At 42.4% G+C, this 21,935-nt stretch overlaps 2 protein-coding genes across 2 annotated transcripts; one reads left to right on the plus strand and one right to left on the minus strand.

Annotated features, from left to right (window-relative positions):
• The first annotated feature begins 5,434 nt into the window (after positions 1 to 5,434).
• Positions 5,435 to 6,727, plus strand: LOC109504396 (histone-lysine N-methyltransferase SETMAR-like). The gene is made up of 2 exons (XM_025305944.1): positions 5,435 to 6,299; positions 6,686 to 6,727. The coding sequence occupies exons 1-2, from the start codon at positions 5,469 to 5,471 to the stop codon at positions 6,725 to 6,727; spliced, it is 873 nt and encodes a 290-aa protein (XP_025161729.1). The 5' UTR covers positions 5,435 to 5,468.
• Positions 6,728 to 20,045: 13,318 nt separating this feature from the next.
• LOC112590150 (glutamic acid-rich protein-like) lies at positions 20,046 to 20,947 on the minus strand. Its single transcript, XM_025305945.1, has 3 exons — positions 20,927 to 20,947; positions 20,279 to 20,828; positions 20,046 to 20,176 (listed from the first exon to the last, which is right to left on the minus strand). Exons 1-3 carry the CDS (start codon positions 20,945 to 20,947, stop codon positions 20,046 to 20,048), a joined length of 702 nt encoding a protein of 233 aa, XP_025161730.1.
• Positions 20,948 to 21,935: the final 988 nt, after the last annotated feature.

A 21,935-nucleotide genomic window follows, 5' to 3' on the forward strand; every position in this document is an offset into this window, starting at 1 on the left:
CCCCCCAGGGCTCCGTCCGTATCAAAAACCGGAGTCGGGGGTCTCACCCTGGGGGGAGGCTGTCCCTCCTAGCGCGGTCAGGGGTGTTCTCACAAGGGGTCGGCCCACCCCTGGCCGCTCCTACCTGGCCCATAGGTCCCGGTGCGGGGGCCTCTAGCACTGCGAGGCCACTACCGCACCGGCAGATCCCATGGGCCTAGGGTGAGGGAGTGGGTGGGGAGAGCTACTCGTGCTCATTGCCCCCACACTCCTCCCACCCCGCCTCCGCTAGGAGGGAGATTGAGGCCTCAACCTCCATGGTCTCCGCCTCGGAGACCCCCTCCGGCCTAACCACCGGAGGAGGGTCCGGCGCAATTGGAGCGGCCGACGCTCCACCCGCCCCAGGCTCTACTTGATTCATGGGCGGCGGAGGCTGGATCTTTCCAGCCTCCGTCGCCCCCATCCCTTCGCTGTCGGCCCGGCTCGGGCCGGTAACCGATTCTGTCGCCATATTGGCGGCATCGCCAGGAGGCTGCGGCTGGACGTCAGCTGCAACCCCCCCGCGTGCCGCCTTCTTCTTTTTCCTCCTCTTACGAGGAGGAGATACCCCCCTCTCGGGGCAGTCGGGGGACCGCCCTACATGCCCGGCCACCCATACGGTGGCCGGCATCCCGCCCCTCTTTATCGCACAGGGAGTACCGCACCGCTACAGCGCACCCCTGCGCGATGTGACCGGCCCCTCCGCACCTAAAGCAGCGGCCTGCCAGACCGTTGTCGGTCTGGCAGGTCGCCGCCATATGACCGTAATGGAGGCATTTGTAGCACTGGAGGGGCCGGTCCTCCAGTGCCCTAACCTGGGCCTTCCCCCACCCCACTACGAGTCCCCGGCTGCGACCAATTTTTGGCCGGTGCAAGCGGACACCTGACCCCGCACCAAATCCTCGCGTGAGTAGCGATGCGTAGAGATTTCTGCTTGGAGGACTTTAAAATCACTACAATCTCGTAGAGTTGTGAGTGAGTGGTCGAACTACCATTCACTATGTTGGACTACACCACTGCACTATGTTGGACTTGCCGTTGGTAGTGGGAAAGGAAAGAAGGGATTGTGAATGAATAGTAACTCAACTCTATAATATGAGTATATTCTAAAACTTTCCTAATATACAAGGTTTACTACCTATAGTTCTAAGTCTAAGTTAACAGTCTTCAGAAAATATTCTAAGTTAGAACCAGCGAAAATATTCTAAGTCTGATACAGCGAGAATATTCTAAGTCCGAAATGTCTAAAATATTCTAAGTCCGAAACAGCGAAAATATTTTAAGTCTGAAACAGCGAAAATATTCTAAGTTAGAAACAGCGAAAATATTCTAGGTTCGAAACAGCGAAAATATTTTGAGTTAGAAACAGCGAGAAGTATCTTATTTCTAGAAACAGAGCTTACCCCTAGATTTGGAAAGGAAGTGTCGTATCCGAATTTTCACTACACCGACACAAAAATCCTGTAGGCCCTATAGGCACAGCACGCACGAACCGAACTCGAGATTTGGACGCCCTGAGGGGTATTGCAGAACTGTCTGTAGGCTCTGCTGCGCCTCCTTATACAGGGTGTACGATTTATCTGAAGACATTGAAATATCTCGAGAACTATGCATTGGATAAAAAAAAGTGGTAAATAAAAGTTGTTAGCCTCGAAGGGGGACATCTAATGATACCAAACTCGACCTCCCACCCCACCCCCTGGGGGTGGGGCTTGAGAGCAACTTTGAAATCTTAAATGGAAACCCCCATTTTTTATTGCAGATACGGATTCTACGCCACAAAATACGTAAATTTTGTCCGAAACTTTTTTTTTGATTCGTAATAGATGGCGCTGTAATCGCAAAAAAATATATTTTCCGCTTACGCTGAAATTCCCGCAGATATGCTTCTATCCTGTGTACAGTCATTTGAAAAAAGGATCAATAAGTGTATTGAAGTTGAAGTCATTTGAAAAAAGGATCAATAAGTGTATTGAAGTTGAAGGTAAATATTTCGAACACTTACTCTAATTAATTGAACAGTGAGAGGCAAGGAGACTCACATTAAAAAATCACCCCGATCTGTGAGAGGCAAGGTGACTCACATTAAAAAAGCACCCGAAGGGAACATAAAACTACTACGTCCTCGTCGTTGTTCCTGTGTAACGCTAAAAGTAGTTTCTCGGAAAAGTTCAACGCTATCTATCACGAATGAAGAAAATTGTTTCAATAAAAATTTCACGTACAATCTAATTCTGCAATGAAAAATGTGGGTCCCCATTTGAGATTTGAACGTTATCACCCACCCTACCCCGAGAGGATGGGGGGGAATAACTTTTATTATGTTCTTTAAAAATATTGAACAGGTATTTTTTATTTCTCAATCCAATGATCATTTCTGGAGAATTGCGGAAAATATAATTTTTTGCACAGCGCCATCTATCACGAATCAAAAAAAAGTTTCGGACAAAATTTACGTATTTTGTGGCGTAGAATCCGTATCTGCAATAAAAAATGGGGATTTCCATTTAAGATTTCAAAATTGCCTCCAACCCCCACCCCCAGGGGGTGGGGTGGGAGGTCGAGTTTGGTATCATTGAATGTCCCCCTTCGAGACTAACAACTTTTATTAACCACTTTTTTAATTCAATGCATAGTTCTCGAAATATTTCAATGTCTTCTGATAAATCGTGCACCCTGTATACTGTGGTAGTTCGACTTTTGACTGTGAGAAAAGGACGCCGCCTATCGGCGGAGTTCGTACTAGGGCCTTGTAGCGGGTCCTAGGGATTAGATAACGGATATAGGAATTAGTTAACGGGTCTAGGGATTAGCTAACGGATCTAGGGATTATTAACGGGTCTAGGGATTAGGTAACGGGTTTAGGAATTTGTTGTGCGCGCCACATGGAGGGAGAGGAACTACTTCGAGCTCTCAGTCGATAACTAGATATTCGAAAATCATTTTCTAGTAGAATTTACTTGTCTGTGCGTCATTTAAGCAAAATTTTCGTGCTGGATGTGACAGCGTCAAAGATTTCTTCACTGGTTTTGGAACTGGTGTCATCTATGTAGTCTGGTGATTGAGAATCTAGGCTTTCATCGTCAGAGTCAATTATTGGTATAACGTATCGTTCAGGTTAGTCCAAAGGGATGGGGGAGTCGGAAGGTTCAGTGACTAAGATGGGATTTTGCATGGAAAGAGTATTTTTGTCTAAATTTTCAATGGCAGGAGTATTAAGTCTAGTAGGCAGGTCAGTGGTTGGTCGTGGAGTTGCTGAAGGAAAGGTGAAGAGGGACTCATCAGAGTCTTCGTCATTGAAATTAAGGGTAATATAGTAATAGCAGGAGGCTTCCGAGAAAGAGCATCGGCATTGCTGTTTATTCCCCCTTTTTTATATTGAATTTCGTACTCATATTCGGCCAGCTTTGTTTTCCATTTCCATAGACGGGAAGAAGGATCTTTAATGGATTGAAGCCATATGAGAGGCTTGTGGTCAGTGATGATTTTGAATTTGCGTCCATATAAGTAAGATCTAAAATATTGGACGCAATATATCAGGTGTAGTAAAAAGAAATCCATTATTTTTGCATGAAATTGAAGGCTTTAATTACCATAGTTAGAATGATCCGATTTAGGTCAAATATGCGCCGTTTTGTTCGATAATTTGTTGCCATTTTGAAGGTAATTTCATTATGCCTCTCTTATAGAAGCCCTCGTCCCTATTGACAAAAAATTGAGACAGTCGATTTTCACAAGCCTCTCTTGAAGCGAATTTTTCACCAGCAAAATTGTTCGCCATGGACAGAAACAGATGGTAATCATTTGGTGCCAGGTCCGGACTATAAGGTGGATGCATAAGAACCTCCCAACCAAGCTCCCGGAGCTTCTGGCGAGTCACTATCGATGTATGTGGCCTGGCGTTGTCCTGATGGAACACAATTCCTCTCCTATTGGCCAAAGATGGCCGCTTCTGGACGATTGCTTCCTTCAGACGGTCCAATTGTTGACAGTACAGTTCCGAGTTAAGAGTTTTGCCGTAGGGGAGCAGCTCATAGTAGATAATTCCCTGCCAATCCCACCAAACACACCTGTCCCACCTTCCTGGCCGTCAATCCTGGCTTGGCCACCGTTTCCGCCGGCTCACCGCGATTCGACCACGACCGTTTTCGCTCGACGTTGTCGTAAGTGATCCACTTTTCATCACCAGTGACCAACCGCTTCAGAAATGGGTCGATTTTGTTGCGATTCAGCAGCGATTCGCAGATGGACATTCGGTCCATGAGGTTTTTTTGCATTAACTCATGTGGCACCCATACATCGAGCTTCTTTTTGTATCCAGCCTTATTCAAATGGTTCCAAACGGTTTTTTGTATAATCTTTAGCTCTTGGGAAATCGAAACAGTGCTTACATGACGGTCGGACTCGACAATGTCCATGATTTTATCGATATTTTCGACAATTGGCCTTCCAGTGCGTAATGCATCTTTGACATCGAAATTACCGGAACGGAATCGACGAAACCAAAATTGCGCGTGATTGGCTGTTACAGTATCAGGACCATAAATACTATTCACATTTTCAGCCGCCTGGCTTGCGTTTTCGCCTTTATCGAAGAAAAAACTGTAAAATATAGCGTATTTTCTCTTTGCTAGTGTCCATCTTTGACGCGCGCTCAAACAAAACTGAGTCAACTAATCACAAAACTGTCAGAAAATTTTTCTTAGTACGAAATCTCATCTTTCTAATGCCATCTAGTGGAACCCGATCGGACTTATACAACGCGAGATACAGATAACTAAAGCCAGCTATTGAAAAATAATGGATTTCTATTTACTACACCTGATACGAAAGCAAGACATTCCTTTTCGATTATAGAATAATTCTGTTCCACGGAATTTAGAACACGAGACGTATAGGCAATAGGCAAGTCTGTTCCAATAGAGCCTTGACTAAGGACGCCTCCAATTGCGTATCCAGATGCGTCCGTGGCAAGGTTAAAGGTTTTGGTGAAATCAGGATACTGGAGTATTGGATGAGAGCACAAAGAATTGCGAAGAGTATCGAAAGCTTGTTGTTGAGTTGGTTGCCACATAAAGACTTTCTTTTTTCAATAAGTGAGTCAATGGTTTTGCAATTTTTGAAAAATCCGGTATAAATCGTCAATAATATCCGGCTAGCCCAAGAAATTGTTTGAATTGTTTTTGTGTACCCGGAGAAGAAAAGTTCCTTATAGACTTTCTTTTTCCGGATCAGGACGTTAGATCCTATAATATAACTTAAATATTATACGAGGGCAGTTTGATAAGTCAGTGACTTTTTGAATTTTCCGCGCAGTAACTTTAAATGCAGCACTGCTCCCGTCAACTGCCATCTATTAATAGACTACTGTACAAGTTTGGGCAAGCTGCGCCATTTAGTTAGTGTTTGACAGCCATTGAAAGCAGACAACCTCGTGAATTTTAACGAAAATGGAAAAAAGTGAATTTCGTGTGCTGATTAAGCATTATTTTTTGCGTAAAAAAACCATCACCGAAACCAAGGCAAAGCTTGATAAATACTATGGGGACTCTGCACCATCAATTTCAATGGTTAAGAAGTGGTTTACTGAGTTCCGTTGTGGTCGTACCAGCACAAGTGACGCCGAACGTTCAAGTCGCCCAAAAGAGGTCGTCACGCCAGAAATTGTCGATAAAATCCATGGAATGATATTGGACGATCGGAGAATGAAAGTGCGTGAAGTGGCTGAGGCTGTAGGCATCTCAACTGAGCGGGTACATCACATTTTACATGAATATTTGGACATGAAAAAGCTATCCGCGCGATGGGTGCCGCGATTGCTCACACTCGACCATAAGCGCAACCGTGTGACCATTTCAAAGGAGTGTTTGGCGATGTTCAGCCGCAATCCGAACGAGTTTTTGTGCCGTTTCGTTACCGTAGACGAAACATGGATCCATCACACCACACCAGAGACCAAGGAACAATCAAGACAGTGGGTTTCTTCGGGTGAACGTGCACCAAAGAAGGCCAAGTTGGGTCTGTCGGCCAACAAGATCATGGCCACAGTTTTTTGGGATGCACGCGGTATCATTCACATCGATTACCTTGAAAAGGGTAAAACGATCACCGGCGAATATTATTCAGAGCTTTTGGACAGATTCGATATTGATTTGAAGCAAAAACGATCGCATTTGGCGAAGAAAAAAGTGCTGTTTCATCAGGACAATGCACGGGTGCACACGTGTGTAGTCACCATGGCAAAAATCCATAAATTGGGCTACGAACTGCTACTCTATGCAGCATATTCACCAGATTTAGCCCCCTGCGACTATTTCTTGTTTCCAAACCTGAAGAAATGGCTGGGCGGTAAGAGATTTGTGTCGAATGAAGAGGTCATCACTGAAACAAACGCCTATTTTGAGGGCCTTGAGAAAACCTATTATTTGGAAGGAATAAAAAAATTGGAAAAACGGTGGACTAAATGTATCGAGCTAAAAGGAGACTACGTTGAGAAATAAAACGCTTATTTGCCGAAAAAAATATCTTTTATTAAAAAAGTCACTGACTTATCAAACTACCCTCGTACTTCTCGTTGCAAAAATTCACACTTATCGGGTTGCAATTTTAAATTGGCTTTGTCTAACCGTCACATTAATTTATTAAATTTTATTTCATGTTCATGCAGAGAATTTGCGTATATAACGATATCATCCATATAAACGAATAATTCATTGCCTTGAAGGCCTGATAAAACGTTATCCATCAATCGCTAGAAAGTTACGGGCGCGTTTTTAATCCGAATGGCATTATTTTGAACTGATGTGCCCGTAAGGGGTGGAAAAGGCTGTTTTAGGAGCGCCATCGGTGGACATAGGAATTTGGTGGAAACCTGATGCTAAATCAAGAACTGAAAAATATTTCGCGCTACCTAGTTGATCGAGGATATCGGTAATATTTGGAACAGGGTATGCGTCTCCTATTGTTTTCTCATTTAATAGGCGATAGTCTATTACCATACGTCATCTTTTGTTATCGCTCGAATCCGGCTTCTTAGGAACTATCCATCTTTATGGATTCCCCCTTTGGGAATTTTAAGGGGATATGGAGTATCCAATAATGTTGCTTTTTAATAGTTCGTTTACTTGTTTGTCTACTTCTGCTTTATGGACAGGAGGGAATCTATATTGTTTGACGTGTATTGGTATGTTATCCGTCGTCATTATATAGTGTTGTGTGGCACTGGTGACTCCTAGGGTTTCACCTGGAATATGAAACTTATCAACGTGCTTTATCACTAGTTTCTCAATATTTTGAGCTTCCTCCTTATTGAGATGAGAAAGGCGTAATAGTTGCAATATTTGTTTATTGCGGGACAACAATGAACTGGGGCCTACATGTGATTCTAATATCTCAGTGGCTACGTAGTTGGTCGCGCTTAAGCTATCAGGGATGGAAACCTGATTTCCATGGGTATTGGCAGTTAGTGAACTGTGTGTGTGTGTGATAAGGGATCACAGGCTAATGGACATCCTAAAATGTCACCAGCATCGCGAACGAGTGGTAAGTCTAATCCTTCGCTCGGTCGCATATCCACAGTGTGAGAGAGTGTATTGGAATCAGAATCGGAATTAGAAGTTTGAAGAGTAGTACCGAGAGGACCTGTGGCAACAGCATCGCAGAATGTAACCGTCCCTAAGTGAGGGCTTCCTACGATATCCGATGTACTGTAATCTAACAGTTCCATTACCGAGATCGAGAATGTATATGTGTCTTCAGTAGTGTTAAATATAGGGAGATGGCCTTTGCCATCGGAATTGGAAATGAGGGCGTTTCCTAAGTAAACTCCCTTTGCTAGATTTAGGAGAGGAATATATCTGTTGGATTTCTCGGGATTAGAAATAATAATGTAGAAAGGTGTGACCGTACGTGGCTGAATCACGATGGTTTCATTTTCTACGAAAGGTATACTAAATTGCTCGCACCGTACGCGTTTGATGCTATAATCGATGTTCGCGTTATGTTGCTTGAAGAACTCGTTTCCTGAGATACCGTGTTCTTTGAATGGGAACCCGCTTGGTAGCACGTGAAAATTGGTGAGTTTACCAAGAATTTGGATCTGCAAACGTCCCGTAGTTATTATTGGTTCAAGTGAGATACCTTGTAAAGATATTTGCACGCTGTCGTCCACGTGTGCATTGCGATATAAAAGATCGCGTCGTGTTAAGTTTACAGCGGATCCAGAGTCAATCATAAAGAGTGCGGTTTTATTTAAATTTGGTGACGAAAGCATGACGTTCGGTACGTCTCCGGAAATGGCATTTAACTTTATGCGCTGGAGGCTCTCGGGACCTTTTGAAATTGGACGGTCTTTTGGATTGGACGCCTGGTTGATTCCGTATCGCGGTGGGTGTCGCTTGGTACCAAGACGCGCATTGTGTTTTGCGAAATAGCAGGTTGGCTCAAAGGGTCGGCTGCTTCTAAGGATCGTCGGTATGCTAACTTACGGCATTCGGACATCACACGTCCAGGAGTTTTATAGTAACGACATATAATTAAGGAAGGGGCATTAGGGCCGATTTGACCTGGAATTAGAGGTTTAATAATAGGAATAGGTGGCTTCTGCATTATATGACGAGGTTGGTTTTCCTGAGGGGATGGGTTTTAGAGGATAGTCTTGAATTAAATAAGGTTGTATCCTGTCGTGCTAAAGGAGCTGGTCTGTTAGGAAATGAGGATTTGCGTCTAATGTTTTCCGTTTCTAAGGTTTTTGATAGGTGAATAGCTTTCGTAAAAGCTTCCTCTAAATCTTCGAATCCCTCTAATTTAACGCGGATTAAGAAATCTCAGGGGAGCCCATTAATAAAGCTCTCTAACGTGTCGCGATCTATAGTATCAATTATCCATCTGTCAAGATGTCGGTTTTGAATAAGTTCACAGTCTAAAATAGCGGTTTTAATTCTTTGATGCGTGCGATGTAGTCGAGAATGGATTCATTATGCTTCATGTAAGCGTTGCCTAGTTCACCGCGATACTGATTCAGTGACTTGTTAGGTCCGAAAATTAGTTTTCATTTTTGTAAAAGTTCAGCAACACTATCGTAATGTGACCCTTCTATAGCTGTATACGCGTGTCCTTGTAATTTACTAAATATTAATTGTATTAGGTATGATTCATGATGTGCGGGGATTAATTCAAGTGCTCTCTCGCATATTTTGCAAACCTGGTATACGGACATCCGTTGTCCATCGTATTTAGGAATAAAATCAGCTACGTCTTTTAGTCGAATGAAGGGTACGTCAATAAGGGAATTTGGAGGAGGAGGACATGTATTTGTTTCAATTTTGCGTGAAGCAGATTATCGAGGATTACTGTTTGGTGGTGGTATATGAGTGCGTTCATATTCTGCTTGTAAGAAGGCTATTTGCCTATTCATGTTATTCACGTGAGAAGGCAGGTCTTTAAAATTTGCAATGTCTTGTTGTAATGCTTCTGCTAATCTAGCTAAAGTTACCAAGTCGGAGGAGGAATTAGTGTGTGTAGCTTCGCGCGCCTCGATTTCTGCTTGTCGCCTGTCTAAATCTAACTGTTGAGCCTGAAGGACTTCGCTTTGTTCACGAATTAATTTTTCTTGTTCCCCTACCCTTTTGGTGAAAATATCTACCTCAGTTGCTGTTAAGGCGGGTCCCTGTTCCTCAGACTCGGAATGCGATTTCTCTGTCCCAGACAGGGATTTATTTGATCGCGTATGATATGCCATTGTGACGGAGAATGGAAAAAGAAAATGCTCCTATAAGTCTGTAATGCTATATAATACAAAGTTTCCTAAGAGTATAGCGATTTCCCCAGTTGCCGGGTATTTTATTGACAAATCCCACCGGTGCCACCAAGAAAAGTTTTTCTGTAACGTCTCGTTTCTCCTAATAGTCGCGAAACGCCTGCTCTCTATTTGTTTGTGGCCTACCTGCATACACCTGCACTGCCCCGGACACCGAGAGCTATATCCGGAATAAACTGGGGATTGAGGATATCTATTGATATTTATATTATGCTGTCTTATAACCTAACTATAAAGAAAATTTCAAATGCTCTAGGGGGATTTGTGAACTAGGATGCAAATAAGTATGCTATCATTGAGAGTGAAGAATGTAACAATAACTTTTATTCGACAATGAAATAATAAGTTTGATATAAGTTTAATAACAGGTTGTTGTATTGATGATAACGATTACAAATAATAAGAAGCTTATAGTTTTGGCGGTAAAGTGTATGCTTCCAGCTGAAAAATGTATGTAGCTGACTTGTTATTAAAGGTGTCGTCTTGTGTCAGGTCTATTACCTCTATGTCTAGGGTCTCAGGTGTAGAGCGTGGTATAACGGAACGAATTTTATGTGAGAGTGTCTTGGAGATAGTTGGTAATGGTTCTGGTTCAGGAATAAATCGTTTATGTGCAGTGTTACGTCCTGCAGATTTAACTAACAAAATTGTCTTTTCCTCTTGCGAATTTATATTCTCCTAATATAACTATAATAGGAATATATACATATATAAATATAAATTAAGAAACAGACCCATCTGGTGAACAGCCGTCGCGCCAAACGAAAGGCGATTCGGGAAAATTTCATAACAGAAAACAGTGCCCTGTTGTAAAAATCTACACGTCTCCGTCGAAGGTTTATATTTGGGTAGTTCGCCAAGTGTGTCCGTCGTCCTAGCTATAAAAATTTGAAACTCCGCGCTAACAAACCTTCAGTAAAACAAAGCAACTCAGAGCATTCCTGCTCTAAAACTTGAAACTTACATCTTCCCAATCCAAAACCATATGTGCCCTATCAGTCAACCAACAAAGTTTACTTCACTGATAGTCGTAAAATCTGATCTCAGGCTTTGATTTACGGCATTTTGATTTTTCCAGCCGGCCACTTGTATACATTTCTCTATCTCAGGAATCCACCACCTCCACGCTTGTCGCGCCTAATTCATTCAGCCAATCATATCATATTCACCTAAAAATATGAGACACCCACGCTCCACCCTTTAGCCCTTTCATATTCATATCTCCAAAAACTAACCGTCTCCTCCCATGATGTCTTTTAACTTCATCCTTAATTTCTAATGGCTGAGACTTTTTCCCACTAAGACCAATTCACCTCTTCATCAAAGGCCATCTCTCTACCCACCCTGATAGCTTCTACCTCCGATTATCGGTATAAAAACCGCGGTAATCCGCCTCCGCGACACTACTCTGAAAGACAGAAAAGAGTCAGACACATTCTCATTCAGCTATTCAGATTTTAGAAGTCAGACTTGCAAGAACGCGTCCTCTTTCTTATTTTTGAAAAAGAAAAATTAAAATTTAGAATCAGTGCTATTGTGCCATAATCAGAAGGGACAATCAGAAGAGAGTCGCACAACCCATCCCAACCAACCGAGCAGGAGCCACCAATCAGCCGGTTATTTTGTGCATTTCTCGCATTCCAGTAATCAACACTATGTTTCATTTTCTTTACTTCCACCTTCTCTACTACCATTTTGTTAATTCCATCCGCTATTACGGAATCCGGTTTTAGTAGGCCACTACTATCATTCACGTGTAACCATCCATCGGGTCCTCCACCTCTTTGACGAGATAAGAGACCCATACAGTTTTGATCAACAGTTACCGTATATCAGAAACATAATTAGCAATCGGATTAGATATAGATTTCCATCCAGACCCGACAATCCTACCTCCTTTCCTATTCTCTCAAATTTTATCCCTTGATACTCCTACCTTTTCTCCCACACGCGCATCCACTCCTTCTACCCCTTCAATCTCATATTCTCCCGTCTCTTTTATCACTCTCGTTCCCCTTCACCTGATTAACTTCCTATTCCTATTCTTTCTCTTTCCCATCCTTTTCTTCTTCCATTTCATACACTCACACACACACACATACACTCATTCGTCTAAATGTATTTATCTTAATAAATCTGTAAAAATCCAAACCGTGCTGTTATTATCAAATTTGCTAATTCAAACCGTACTGCAATATCATTTTGTCATCTGTATTTCAATAAATCTGTTAATAGTTATTATCACCAATTGATTTCAAAATTACACCTCACCTTCCAACAGTCAACTCATGGTCCTATCCCCGGTAAAGGAACTCGCGTCCTTGACCGAAAAATGGACCGCTCGTCGTACGTCGGTGTCCGAGTAAAGGGACCCGTCAGGTCCCTGACCCGTTCACTGACACGCGTGTACGAACGAGGTTCGCCTTTCCTGCGAACGAAAAGGTTGCGTTCTTCCTCTAGGACGTAACAGCAGAGAGTCGGGCGGGTGACACATATTTAAAGGCACTAATGAGTCGGTTTCGCAGTAAAAATTTCACGTAGGACGAGGGGATTAAATCACACTCTGTAATGTCCTGAATGATTCTGGGTTTGGATGGATCCATATGTAGAGACAGCGCGGCTGCTCGACGGCAGGCATCCCTGCGCAGTTGCCTCGCCTTTTGTTTTACGTCCCCGCGATGTTTGTCTACCGGGTTAATTTTGAAAATACAATTTCTATCAAAGTTCTGAACTTTACTAAAGGGGATATCAAAGGTAAATGAAAAGTACTGAGATATAAATGAATTAAAGTTCTTTAATTAAGAGGTCTATTGCCAGGGTACGATAACTAAGTTAACTACTAATATATTTTGCCATTAATTGATACAAGTGCTTCAACTGGGTAAGGTAGTGCAGGTTGAAGGTATAGGATAACCGAGGCGGGTGGCGGCTGTTAGCTGCGCCCCTGAATGTAAAGGATGTTGTTGCACTGTTTGGCTTACAAAATTTGCAAATTGAATTTTCCGATCTTGTTGGATGAGTGGTGATCTTATGAGTTGGACGGGAGGGCTGGGAAATTTGAGCCAAGTGGCACCTGTGAGGCGCTCCTCAGTCTGGAAGGGAAAGAGGTGGGTAGCACCTGTGAGGCGCTTCCCAAAGGTAGGCAAGATTAATATTCGCAATAAATTAATATTCTGGGTTTGGATGGATCCATATGTAGAGACCGGCTGTTCGACGCCAGGCATCCCTGCGCAGTTGCCTCGCCTTTTGTTTTACGCCCCCGCGATGTTTGTCTACCAGGTTAATTGCTGAATAAATTAAGGTTCAGGGTTATTATCTAGAGAACAGAGTCCCTCTGTCAAGAGACGTTAATGATGCTTCAAGTAAGTTAAATATTTAAATAGAAGAGACTGCACTTGATTAAAGTTAATTATCTGATTTCCAAAGAGATGCTCAATTAGAAGAAATATAGCTGCGGATAAAACTAACAAGTAACATTACCCAATTGATACTCACCGATTTGAATGAAACTTAACACACTTATTCAACACCGAAAAATATTAAATACGTGTTTTTATGTTTCGGCTAAATATACTTTTTAGGGATAGAAAGCACCCCTCAACCCCTGGAGGTGGAAACAGTTATGGCTAATTATTTCTGAAACGACACATTTTCTGTAAAAAGTGCTTAGGACCAAAGTTGTAGAGTTCAAAGTGATGCACTTGATGGCGACTTTGAAGTCGACCTTGAGGTCGATTTTCATGGTCATTTGAAAATCATTTCATGTTTTTCAAAGGGAGAAGTTCACTTTTCATCCCGAGAACCGATAGAGCGTAATATTTTGAATTCAGAACGTTGGTGATTTGTAAATAAAACTAGCGTCTGCAATTTGAAATTGTTCATTGATCCAACCAGTTAATTATGAAATTAATTAATTATGAAATTTTACAGATTAACAATGCTTTAATAATATTATAACAGAGATGCAAAGTAAATTCATAGAAAGCAGAGTTTATGATTGTATAAGCCTAAATGAAATTAACACAAAGATAGTCGTAGGAACAAATGATGGAAAAGTACTTGCAGTAAATACTTTCCGAAAGAATTTTGAAAACATTCACAAGAAACAGCAGTCGTAAAAACAATTGACGTAAAACTATAAACAATGAACACTCGCCCAAGTACAGATGTGAAAATGATGGTTGATGGTATATTCGAACGAAATTCACGAGCAAGATAGCTCATAGCAAATAAGTGATCAAGAAGTAATTTTGGAAAACGCTTGCTCAACGACAGTCGGGAAAATAATAATTAATCATGTCCGAATGAAATCCTAATACAAAATAAAGAGTAAAAGGTATTGTGGATAACTCCAGAATAGCAATAAAAATTTTAAACAGTTTGAAAATTTCTAATATAGCTTGAAGGTAATGTTTAACTTACAATTAGAGTGACATTTTGTTTTCTTATCTTTACTTCTATTCTGAAGTTACTTACAAAACTTTCTTCTCCTTCTTATTTTTTCTATAAATTTGCGCCTATTTTCCCATTACATCAGCTTTTTTCTTTTTTTAGGAAAATAACGCAACAAATCAATTCTGAAGACAGATTTAGTTAACGCATAAAATTATTGATTATAGATACAGGATGTGGTCAAAGTCCGGCAACGGCTAATTATTTCCAAATTTAATTGACCTTAAAAATCGACCTCAAGGTCGATTTTAAGGTCGCCATCAAGTGCATCACTTTGAATCCTACAACTTTGGTTCTAAGCACATTTTTCAGAAAATGTGTCGTTTCAGAAATAATTAGCCATAACTGTTTCCACCTGCAGGGGTTGAGGGGTGCTCTTTACCTCTAAGAAGCATATTTAACCGAAACAAAAAAACACGTATTTAATATTTTTCGGTGTTTGATAAGTATGTTAAGTTTCATTCAAATCGGTAAGTATCAGTTGGGTAGTGTTACTTGTAAGATGCAGCACAAAACTAAAATGAATAATAAGAAATATTGCAAAACCTTGTATTGCCTATGCAATGGCATTCGTCAGCGATACACAAATCAATGATTTCAATAAAATAAACAAGCTTACAGGTTATACAATGAGATGGGCAATACGCACGCTGATGCAATGGTATGCGCAAATATACATATTATTCAGTAGACAATAAAAATCAAATACATAAAAGTAATAGTATATATACATGTATAAGTACGTGGGGAAGGATGCACTTAATGAAATTGTCTTAATGAATTACAATATGATTTGAATATATATATATGTATATATATAATAGTATTTAAAGATTAGTGTAATAATTATAAATTGATTGAAAAAACTTATTGAAATGGTTGTTAGAATAAAACCTTGAAAGCTTAATCTGATAGTATAATATATTCTTTAAGGCAAAATATTAATTTGAAAATATAGTAAATCGAAAATGTATATAATGTGCGGGTCCAAATGGAGACAATGGATGCATAAAATTGAGTACGTAAATGCGAAATATAAGAGAAGTATATAAATGTCTTATAACTAGTGTATGGTGAGGAGAGAGAGAGAGAGAGAGAGAGAGAGAGAGCCCAAATGAAAGAGACGTCTTTTCAGAGCCTCTATTGTAAAATAATTATATTGATTATTTATGCCACTGTCTGTCAACGTTGTCAAGATGTAGGAGGAGAAAGCACACGCGTGATTTTCCAGAATTAAATTTTCTCTATCTTCTAACTTCGATGTCCGTATTGCTCCTTCGCATATGGTGATTCGCAAGGATGTATCTTCAAAGTGTTTCAAAATTTGCCGTTGTACATAATTCCAAGGGGTCACGTCTAAATAGTGTGTTCGTCTGATAGAAAAGGATTTTAGTTGCATTTCGTTCACAACATCTACAAGAGATTTAATACAATTTTTTATGTTCTCGTGCTCTATCATCATTCTGTCATCTAGCTTTACTGGCAAGGATATGAGAACATTTCTTCCTATAAAGCTCACTTTAGCTCTTTCGAGGATAATATCGATATAACTCGGTATTTTATTTGTTTCTGCGTATTCGTTTGAGCCATTATCAGTAGGTGTACCGTCACCTTTTATAAATACTACGTGATTGTCCTTTTGTGACATCAGGGAATCTCGACTGAGTTCAACTTTTAATAAGGAAGGATTTCTTATGACGTCGCCTATTTCGGCGGGTATGGAGAGGGCATCAAATATTTCTTCGCTAGAGTCGGAGCTAGTGTCGTCCAAATGGTCCGATAATAAAGATTCGTTGTCAGTGTCAATTTCTGGTACGACGTGGGTATTTTGTAGTGTAACGGGAGTATGTATCCTGGGTGGTTCTATAACTGGGGCAGGGTCAGGTGTGTCTCGAGATGATGAAGGATATATATTTTCATTAGTATTAAGGGTTCGTTGCTCAGGAGGAAATGTGAAAGGTGATTCGTTGGAGTCTTCGTTGTTAAAATTCAAGGGTAGAGTGGTAATAATAAGATTTCGTGAAAGGGCATCAGCATTGCTGTTCAAAGTCCCTTTTTTGTACTGTATTTCGTATTGATATTCGGCGAGTTTCGTTTTCCACTTCCATAGTCTAGATGAAGGATCTTTTATCGACTGGAGCCACATGAGTGGTTTATGATCAGTGACTATTTTACATTTTTGCCCATACAAATAGGGTCTGAAATATTGAACACAGTGTACGATGGCTAAACATTCCTTTTCAATAGTAGAATAATTTTGTTCCGCAGGGTTTAAAACGCGCGAAGTGTAAGCAATAGGAAGATCTCGTCCGATAGGACCTTGACTGAGAACGCCTCCGATGGCATAGCCAGAAGCGTCAGTTGTAAGATTGAAAGGTTTCGTAAAATCTGGATATTGGAGTATAGGATGCGAGCACAAGGATTCTCGAAGGATGTTGAACGCGTGCTGTTGGTTTGAATGCCATATATATTCTCTATCTTTCTTCAGTAAGTCCGTTAAAGGTTTGGCGGTTTTCGAGAAATCAGGTATAAATCGTCGATAGTATCCGGCCAATCCGAGAAATTGCTTAATTTGCTTCTGAGTGCGCGGAGGGAATTCTTTTATAGATTTTATCTTTTCCGGATCCGGTCGAACGCCGTCGGATCCTATTATATGGCCTATGTATGCTACCTCTCGGCGTAAAAATTCGCATTTGTCAGGTTGTAATTTCAAATTTGCTTTTCGTAATCTACTCATTAGTTTATTGAATTTGATTTCGTGTTCATGCAAAGAATTAGCATAAATAACAATGTCGTCCATATCGACAAATAATTCGTTGCCTTGAAGGCCTGATAGTACATTGTCCATCAGCCATAGGAAGGTTGCGGGCGCATTCTTGAGACCGAATGGCATTCTCTTAAATTGATAATGCCCGTAAGGAGTAGAGAAGGCGGTTTTGGGAGCGTCTTCAGAAGACATAGGGATTTGGTGGAAACCTGACGCTAAATCAAGAACAGAGAAGTATTTTGCACTACCAAGTTGATCTAAAATATCAGTAATATTCGGAAGAGGATAAGCGTTTTTTCATTTAACAGGCGATAGTCTATTACCATGCACCATCGTTTATTCCATTCGAATCTGGTTTCTTAGGAACTATCCATAAGGGAGAGTTATAAGGAGAAGTAGAATGTTCGATAATGTTATTCTTTTGTAAATCGGTTACTTGCTTGTATACCTCTTCTTTGTGGACGGGAGGGAATCTGTATTGTTTTACATGAACCGGAGCATTATCTGTTGTAACTATGTAATGATGCGCGGCGTTGGTGATCCCTAAGGTTTCGCCGGGAATATGGAACTTATCAGCGTGGTTTAATACTAGTTTTTCAATATTCCGTGCTCCTTCGCGATTGAGATGAGAGGGACGTAGTAATTGTAGAATTCGTGCGTTGCGAGATGAAAGAGGACCAGCGGCTGTATCAGACTCTAGTGCATCAACAGCATCGCAAACGATTGTACCTAAGTTACTAGTCGCGTATGTATGTCCGATAAACAGTGAGAATAATTATTACAGGAATTGGAATTGAGCGGTGTGCATGAGACAGAAGACCAGAGATCGAGGGACGCCCTAAGGTATCGCTGGTACTACAGACATTTACCGTTCCTAAGCAAGGTTCTGACTGTGTATCCGTTGTGTCTATTTGATTCACGTAATTAGAACGAAATTTGAAGTGTTTAGCTTCTGAAGATGTGTGTTCTAGAGGACCTGTAGTATTCGCCTGTTCGCAAGAGGCGTCAGCACCGCGGATCGTGTCAATACCTGAGTACAACCTTTCCGTGGTATCCGGTGTATGTGTGCGTTTAAGAGGACCTGAGGCCGTGTGATGTTCTAAAACATCATCGGCACCGCAGCCGGGTGATGTGCCTAAGCGTTCGCCCGATTGCGTATCCGGAGTGTGTAAAAGAGGAGAAGAAACGAGGTCGGAATTAGGAAGCTGATGTACGGCACCAAGAGGACCTATGGCTTCTGCTGTAACGTCCCGCGACGTGCTCTCTTCCATTATAATTTTTCGCCTTAAACCCGAAAGCTAACAAGAAACATGATTAATTTTAATCATCCAAAATGTTTATTCACGAGCGAAATTAAGAATGAAAGCGTATATTTTTTAAGACTATAACAATTTGACCAAATCGATTAATGCAATCGAAGGGATTTTTAAAATGCTACAAATTTTGTATTGAGGGAAGTCTTGTAAAATCAATAGTTTAAAAGTTATAGCCACTCAAAATTTTTACCAATCAGAGGAAATTCGATATATCTCAGTAACCATAAAACCAATAACTAAGATTCAAATTTCTACTACAGGGTGGCTCGTATGTACGAGCCGGCCGACGACTCGAAGTGGAACGAACAGCGACGAGATCGCCGCTGCGACGCCTTGCCGTACGGCGGTACGGATTCGTCGCGCGGTCTATCGATCGCTCGATTGGTCCTGGCGGTCGCGTGCATAGTTTTGATGTTTTGCGCGATTCGCGGTCTGTACCTCGATGCGTTTCGTCGCCCTCGAATCGACGCGATCTCGCGCGATCTCAAGCATGGTACGACGACGATGGCGAATCAATCGCCGTGGACGACTCATCTCGAAACAACGGTCGACGCGATCGCGCGTTGAGATTGCGCCGCGCGATGGACGTTGGAATCGATTTGTTGCCGCGAGTGCGATTCGTTGGCAATCGTCCGCCGCGATTGTCGCGTCGTCGTCATCGTCGAGAAATCAACGACAATGCGGCGCGCGAAATCGACAACGAGCGAGATCTCGCGGTGCGACGAAACGAGTGTCTGACGCACGGTGTGTTCGTCTTCGCGGACGACGATTACGTCGACTGTCGTTCTTACTGCGGGGCGACCGACGGTGTCGAGTATCGATATTACGATCGATTGGGTGCGCTCCTCAACGGACGCGTTACGCGCACAGGTAGATACTGTTTGCCGACGGACGCGGCGATGTGCAACGAGAACATCAGTATCGCCGTGTACGGCTCGGTCGGCTGGCGTTATATACCGCAGACGCGCGCCTTTGCTGGCGAAGGTGGCAATCGTATCGTGGTGTGCAACGGTCGACTGTTAGATCGCGCCACCGGCAAAATCTGGCTCGATCATATCGACTCGACTCTGGCGTTTGAATCGATCGACGAACCGTTACCGAACAACGCGGGCTTTCGTTTCGTGTGCCCGCCGGGTATGCGCGACGAGCGCGACAACGAGTACGTTGTCGCGCCGTTCGATCGATTGTTTCTCTTGAGCAACACTTGCGCGTCGCTGATTCCACACGCGGACGAGAGCATCGCACCGAATTTCGAGGAGAACACTTGCGAGTGCGGCGATAGCACGCGATACGACGAGCGATTGCGCACGTGTGTGCCTGATGAGCGCGCAAGCAACGACGACGCGTTCGATGCTCGCACGCTGCAGAGCGTTATTCGCGACGACGGCGAACCTTGCATAGAATTGTGGATGACCGTATCGCAGGCTCGCGGATTGCTCGACGAGCTCCGTATGTGCGGCGTGGAGCATGCTGATTCGGGCTGATCTGGGTGTCGCCGGAGTGGGATACCAACGAGCGTACGGGGCTCTGTTCGACCGAGCGGTGCCGTCGCCCGCGGCGATGCTGATGTCTCGTGTTATCTAATTTTCGCAATAGATCGTATTTGTACAGCGGCGCATTAATTTTAATGTGGGGTTCGATAAATAAATTTTTTAACATAACATTCAATCGTATTTTATTTGAACAATAAATCCATCGGCTCCTTCATTTCTAATTTTGGCTTCTTGTTGCATCTAGTGTTTATTTCTATGTTTTTCTTAGCGTCAATTGTTACATTTATTGTACTATAGGTACGTTTACGTATATCTCTATTTACAGATTGTTGTAAAATAACAATATCGTCATCGTCATCATCATCGATCGTTATTATATTGTTATTATTAATCGCATTCATCATCATGATCTCGCCATCCTCATCGTTAACGGTCACCACATCGACGTTCGACTCGGCAACAGCATCGTTCTCCTGCTCGTCCAATTCGTCCGACTTGGCGACGATTTCGGCGACATCATCGCTGTTCGACTCGGCGACGATGTCCGACGCGTTCTCCTGCTCGTCCGATTCGTCCGACTCGGCGACGATTTCGGCGACGACATCATCGCTGTCCGACTCGGCGACGATGTCCGACGCGTTCTCCTGCTCGTCTGATTCGTCCGACTCGGCGACGACATCATCGTTGTCCGACGCATTCTTCTGCTCATACCGCTCGTCCGACTCGGCGGCGACATCGTTGCTTTCAGACGCATTCTCTTGCTCATATCGCTCGTCAGTGGCATTGAGGTACAGCGCGTTCTCTAGCTCGTATCGCTGCTCGTCAGCATCTTCATCTGTGTAGCCAATCAGTTGACTGATTCGGTGCTGCGATATCCAATAATTTGGATATTGTGGATACTCGTTCACTGGCAACACTGAAACGTCCGTGGATGACGTTACTGCGCAACTGGCGACTTCGTACATCTGAAAAATATGCAAATGGTGATTTGGTACAAATATACAAATTGTTATGCAGTAAAATACCGCACTATCGCGCATAATGCTGTGTGTGTATGTCTTACCGTGCAAACAAATTGTGCCATTGTCTCGAGCAAGCGTCAACGATGTGCAGTCCGTGATGGTTGAACGAGAGTGAATGAAGCTCTCGCTCGCCATCGCGATATATACCGTTTCGTTATCATGATACGAACGCGCGCAGAGTGGTGTGGATCTACCATTTCCGATAAACATTTCGGCTACGTCTAGCGCGTGCTCAAAGACAACTCTCGTTATCGAACATTGCTACAAATAGTAAATAGCACGCGCGAGAAAAACAATTTTTTTGAGAGTCAGATAAATTTTGATTGACAAAAAAGCGATAATCTTGAGTAGTGCGCTGTCTTGATCATTCGCTTGAGTGATGACATTTTTAATCGTTGAGAAAAATAGTAAACACTCGAGCAAGCGTAAATACATTACGTAAAAATTGCGCGAACTGGTTACAAGTTTCCTATGATCATTATCGTTCATTCGAGCGACGGACGATGACCCACTTTGGAAAAAAAAAAGTAGTAAACACTCGAGCGAGCGTAAATATGTTACGTAATCTGTAGGCAGGGAGATGCGAAAGAAACTGGGCCATTCTGATAAGGATACACGTGTTTATTATTGTTACAAGCTCATCATCATCGGTTACAAGGAGCGTCCAGCGTGTGCAAATACGCTAATTTTACAATGTTTTCGAGAAAAGACAACGCTCGCGCGGTATGCTCGCAACGTAACCAAACGTCCGATTCGACGCAATCTTGCTTGTGCCTTCGATCGGTTATTTGCAATCTGATAAAGGGACCATCGTTGCGCAATACCGCCTCAAAAGTTCGATTGTAACACACAAGATTGGGCGAGTCCAAGTCCAATTGAAACATATCGGATCGCGCGTAACGAGTGTGGTGCCTAGACGCGGCAACGTACAGCCGATCGTTCCGGCTCTCCGATTTGTCTCGATAGTGTGTTCGATCTCGGTGGTACGGTCGACGTTCACTAACATAAAATAAAGTACATTCGGTACAATCGCGATCAATCGAACATCGC

The sequence above is a fragment of the Harpegnathos saltator genome, unplaced genomic scaffold, assembly GCF_003227715.2.
Source record: "Harpegnathos saltator strain DR-91 unplaced genomic scaffold, Hsal_v8.6 scaffold73, whole genome shotgun sequence".
NCBI lineage: Eukaryota > Metazoa > Arthropoda > Insecta > Hymenoptera > Formicidae > Harpegnathos > Harpegnathos saltator.

Excerpts from the sequence above, each read along its gene's own strand:
- LOC109504396 (XM_025305944.1), top strand. The coding sequence starts at position 5,469 with ATGGAAAAAAGTGAATTTCGTGTGCTGATTAAGCATTATTTTTTGCGT. Across the intron at positions 6,300-6,685 it reads ACGAACTGCTACTCTATGCA|AGAATTTGCGTATATAACGA; the intron begins GCATATTCACCA and ends ATGTTCATGCAG.
- LOC112590150 (XM_025305945.1), bottom strand. The coding sequence starts at position 20,947 with ATGGCACAATTTGTTTGCACG. Across the intron at positions 20,829-20,926 it reads TGGCACAATTTGTTTGCACG|ATGTACGAAGTCGCCAGTTG; the intron begins GTAAGACATACA and ends CATATTTTTCAG. Across the intron at positions 20,177-20,278 it reads GACCGTTAACGATGAGGATG|ATATACGTAAACGTACCTAT; the intron begins GCGAGATCATGA and ends CTGTAAATAGAG.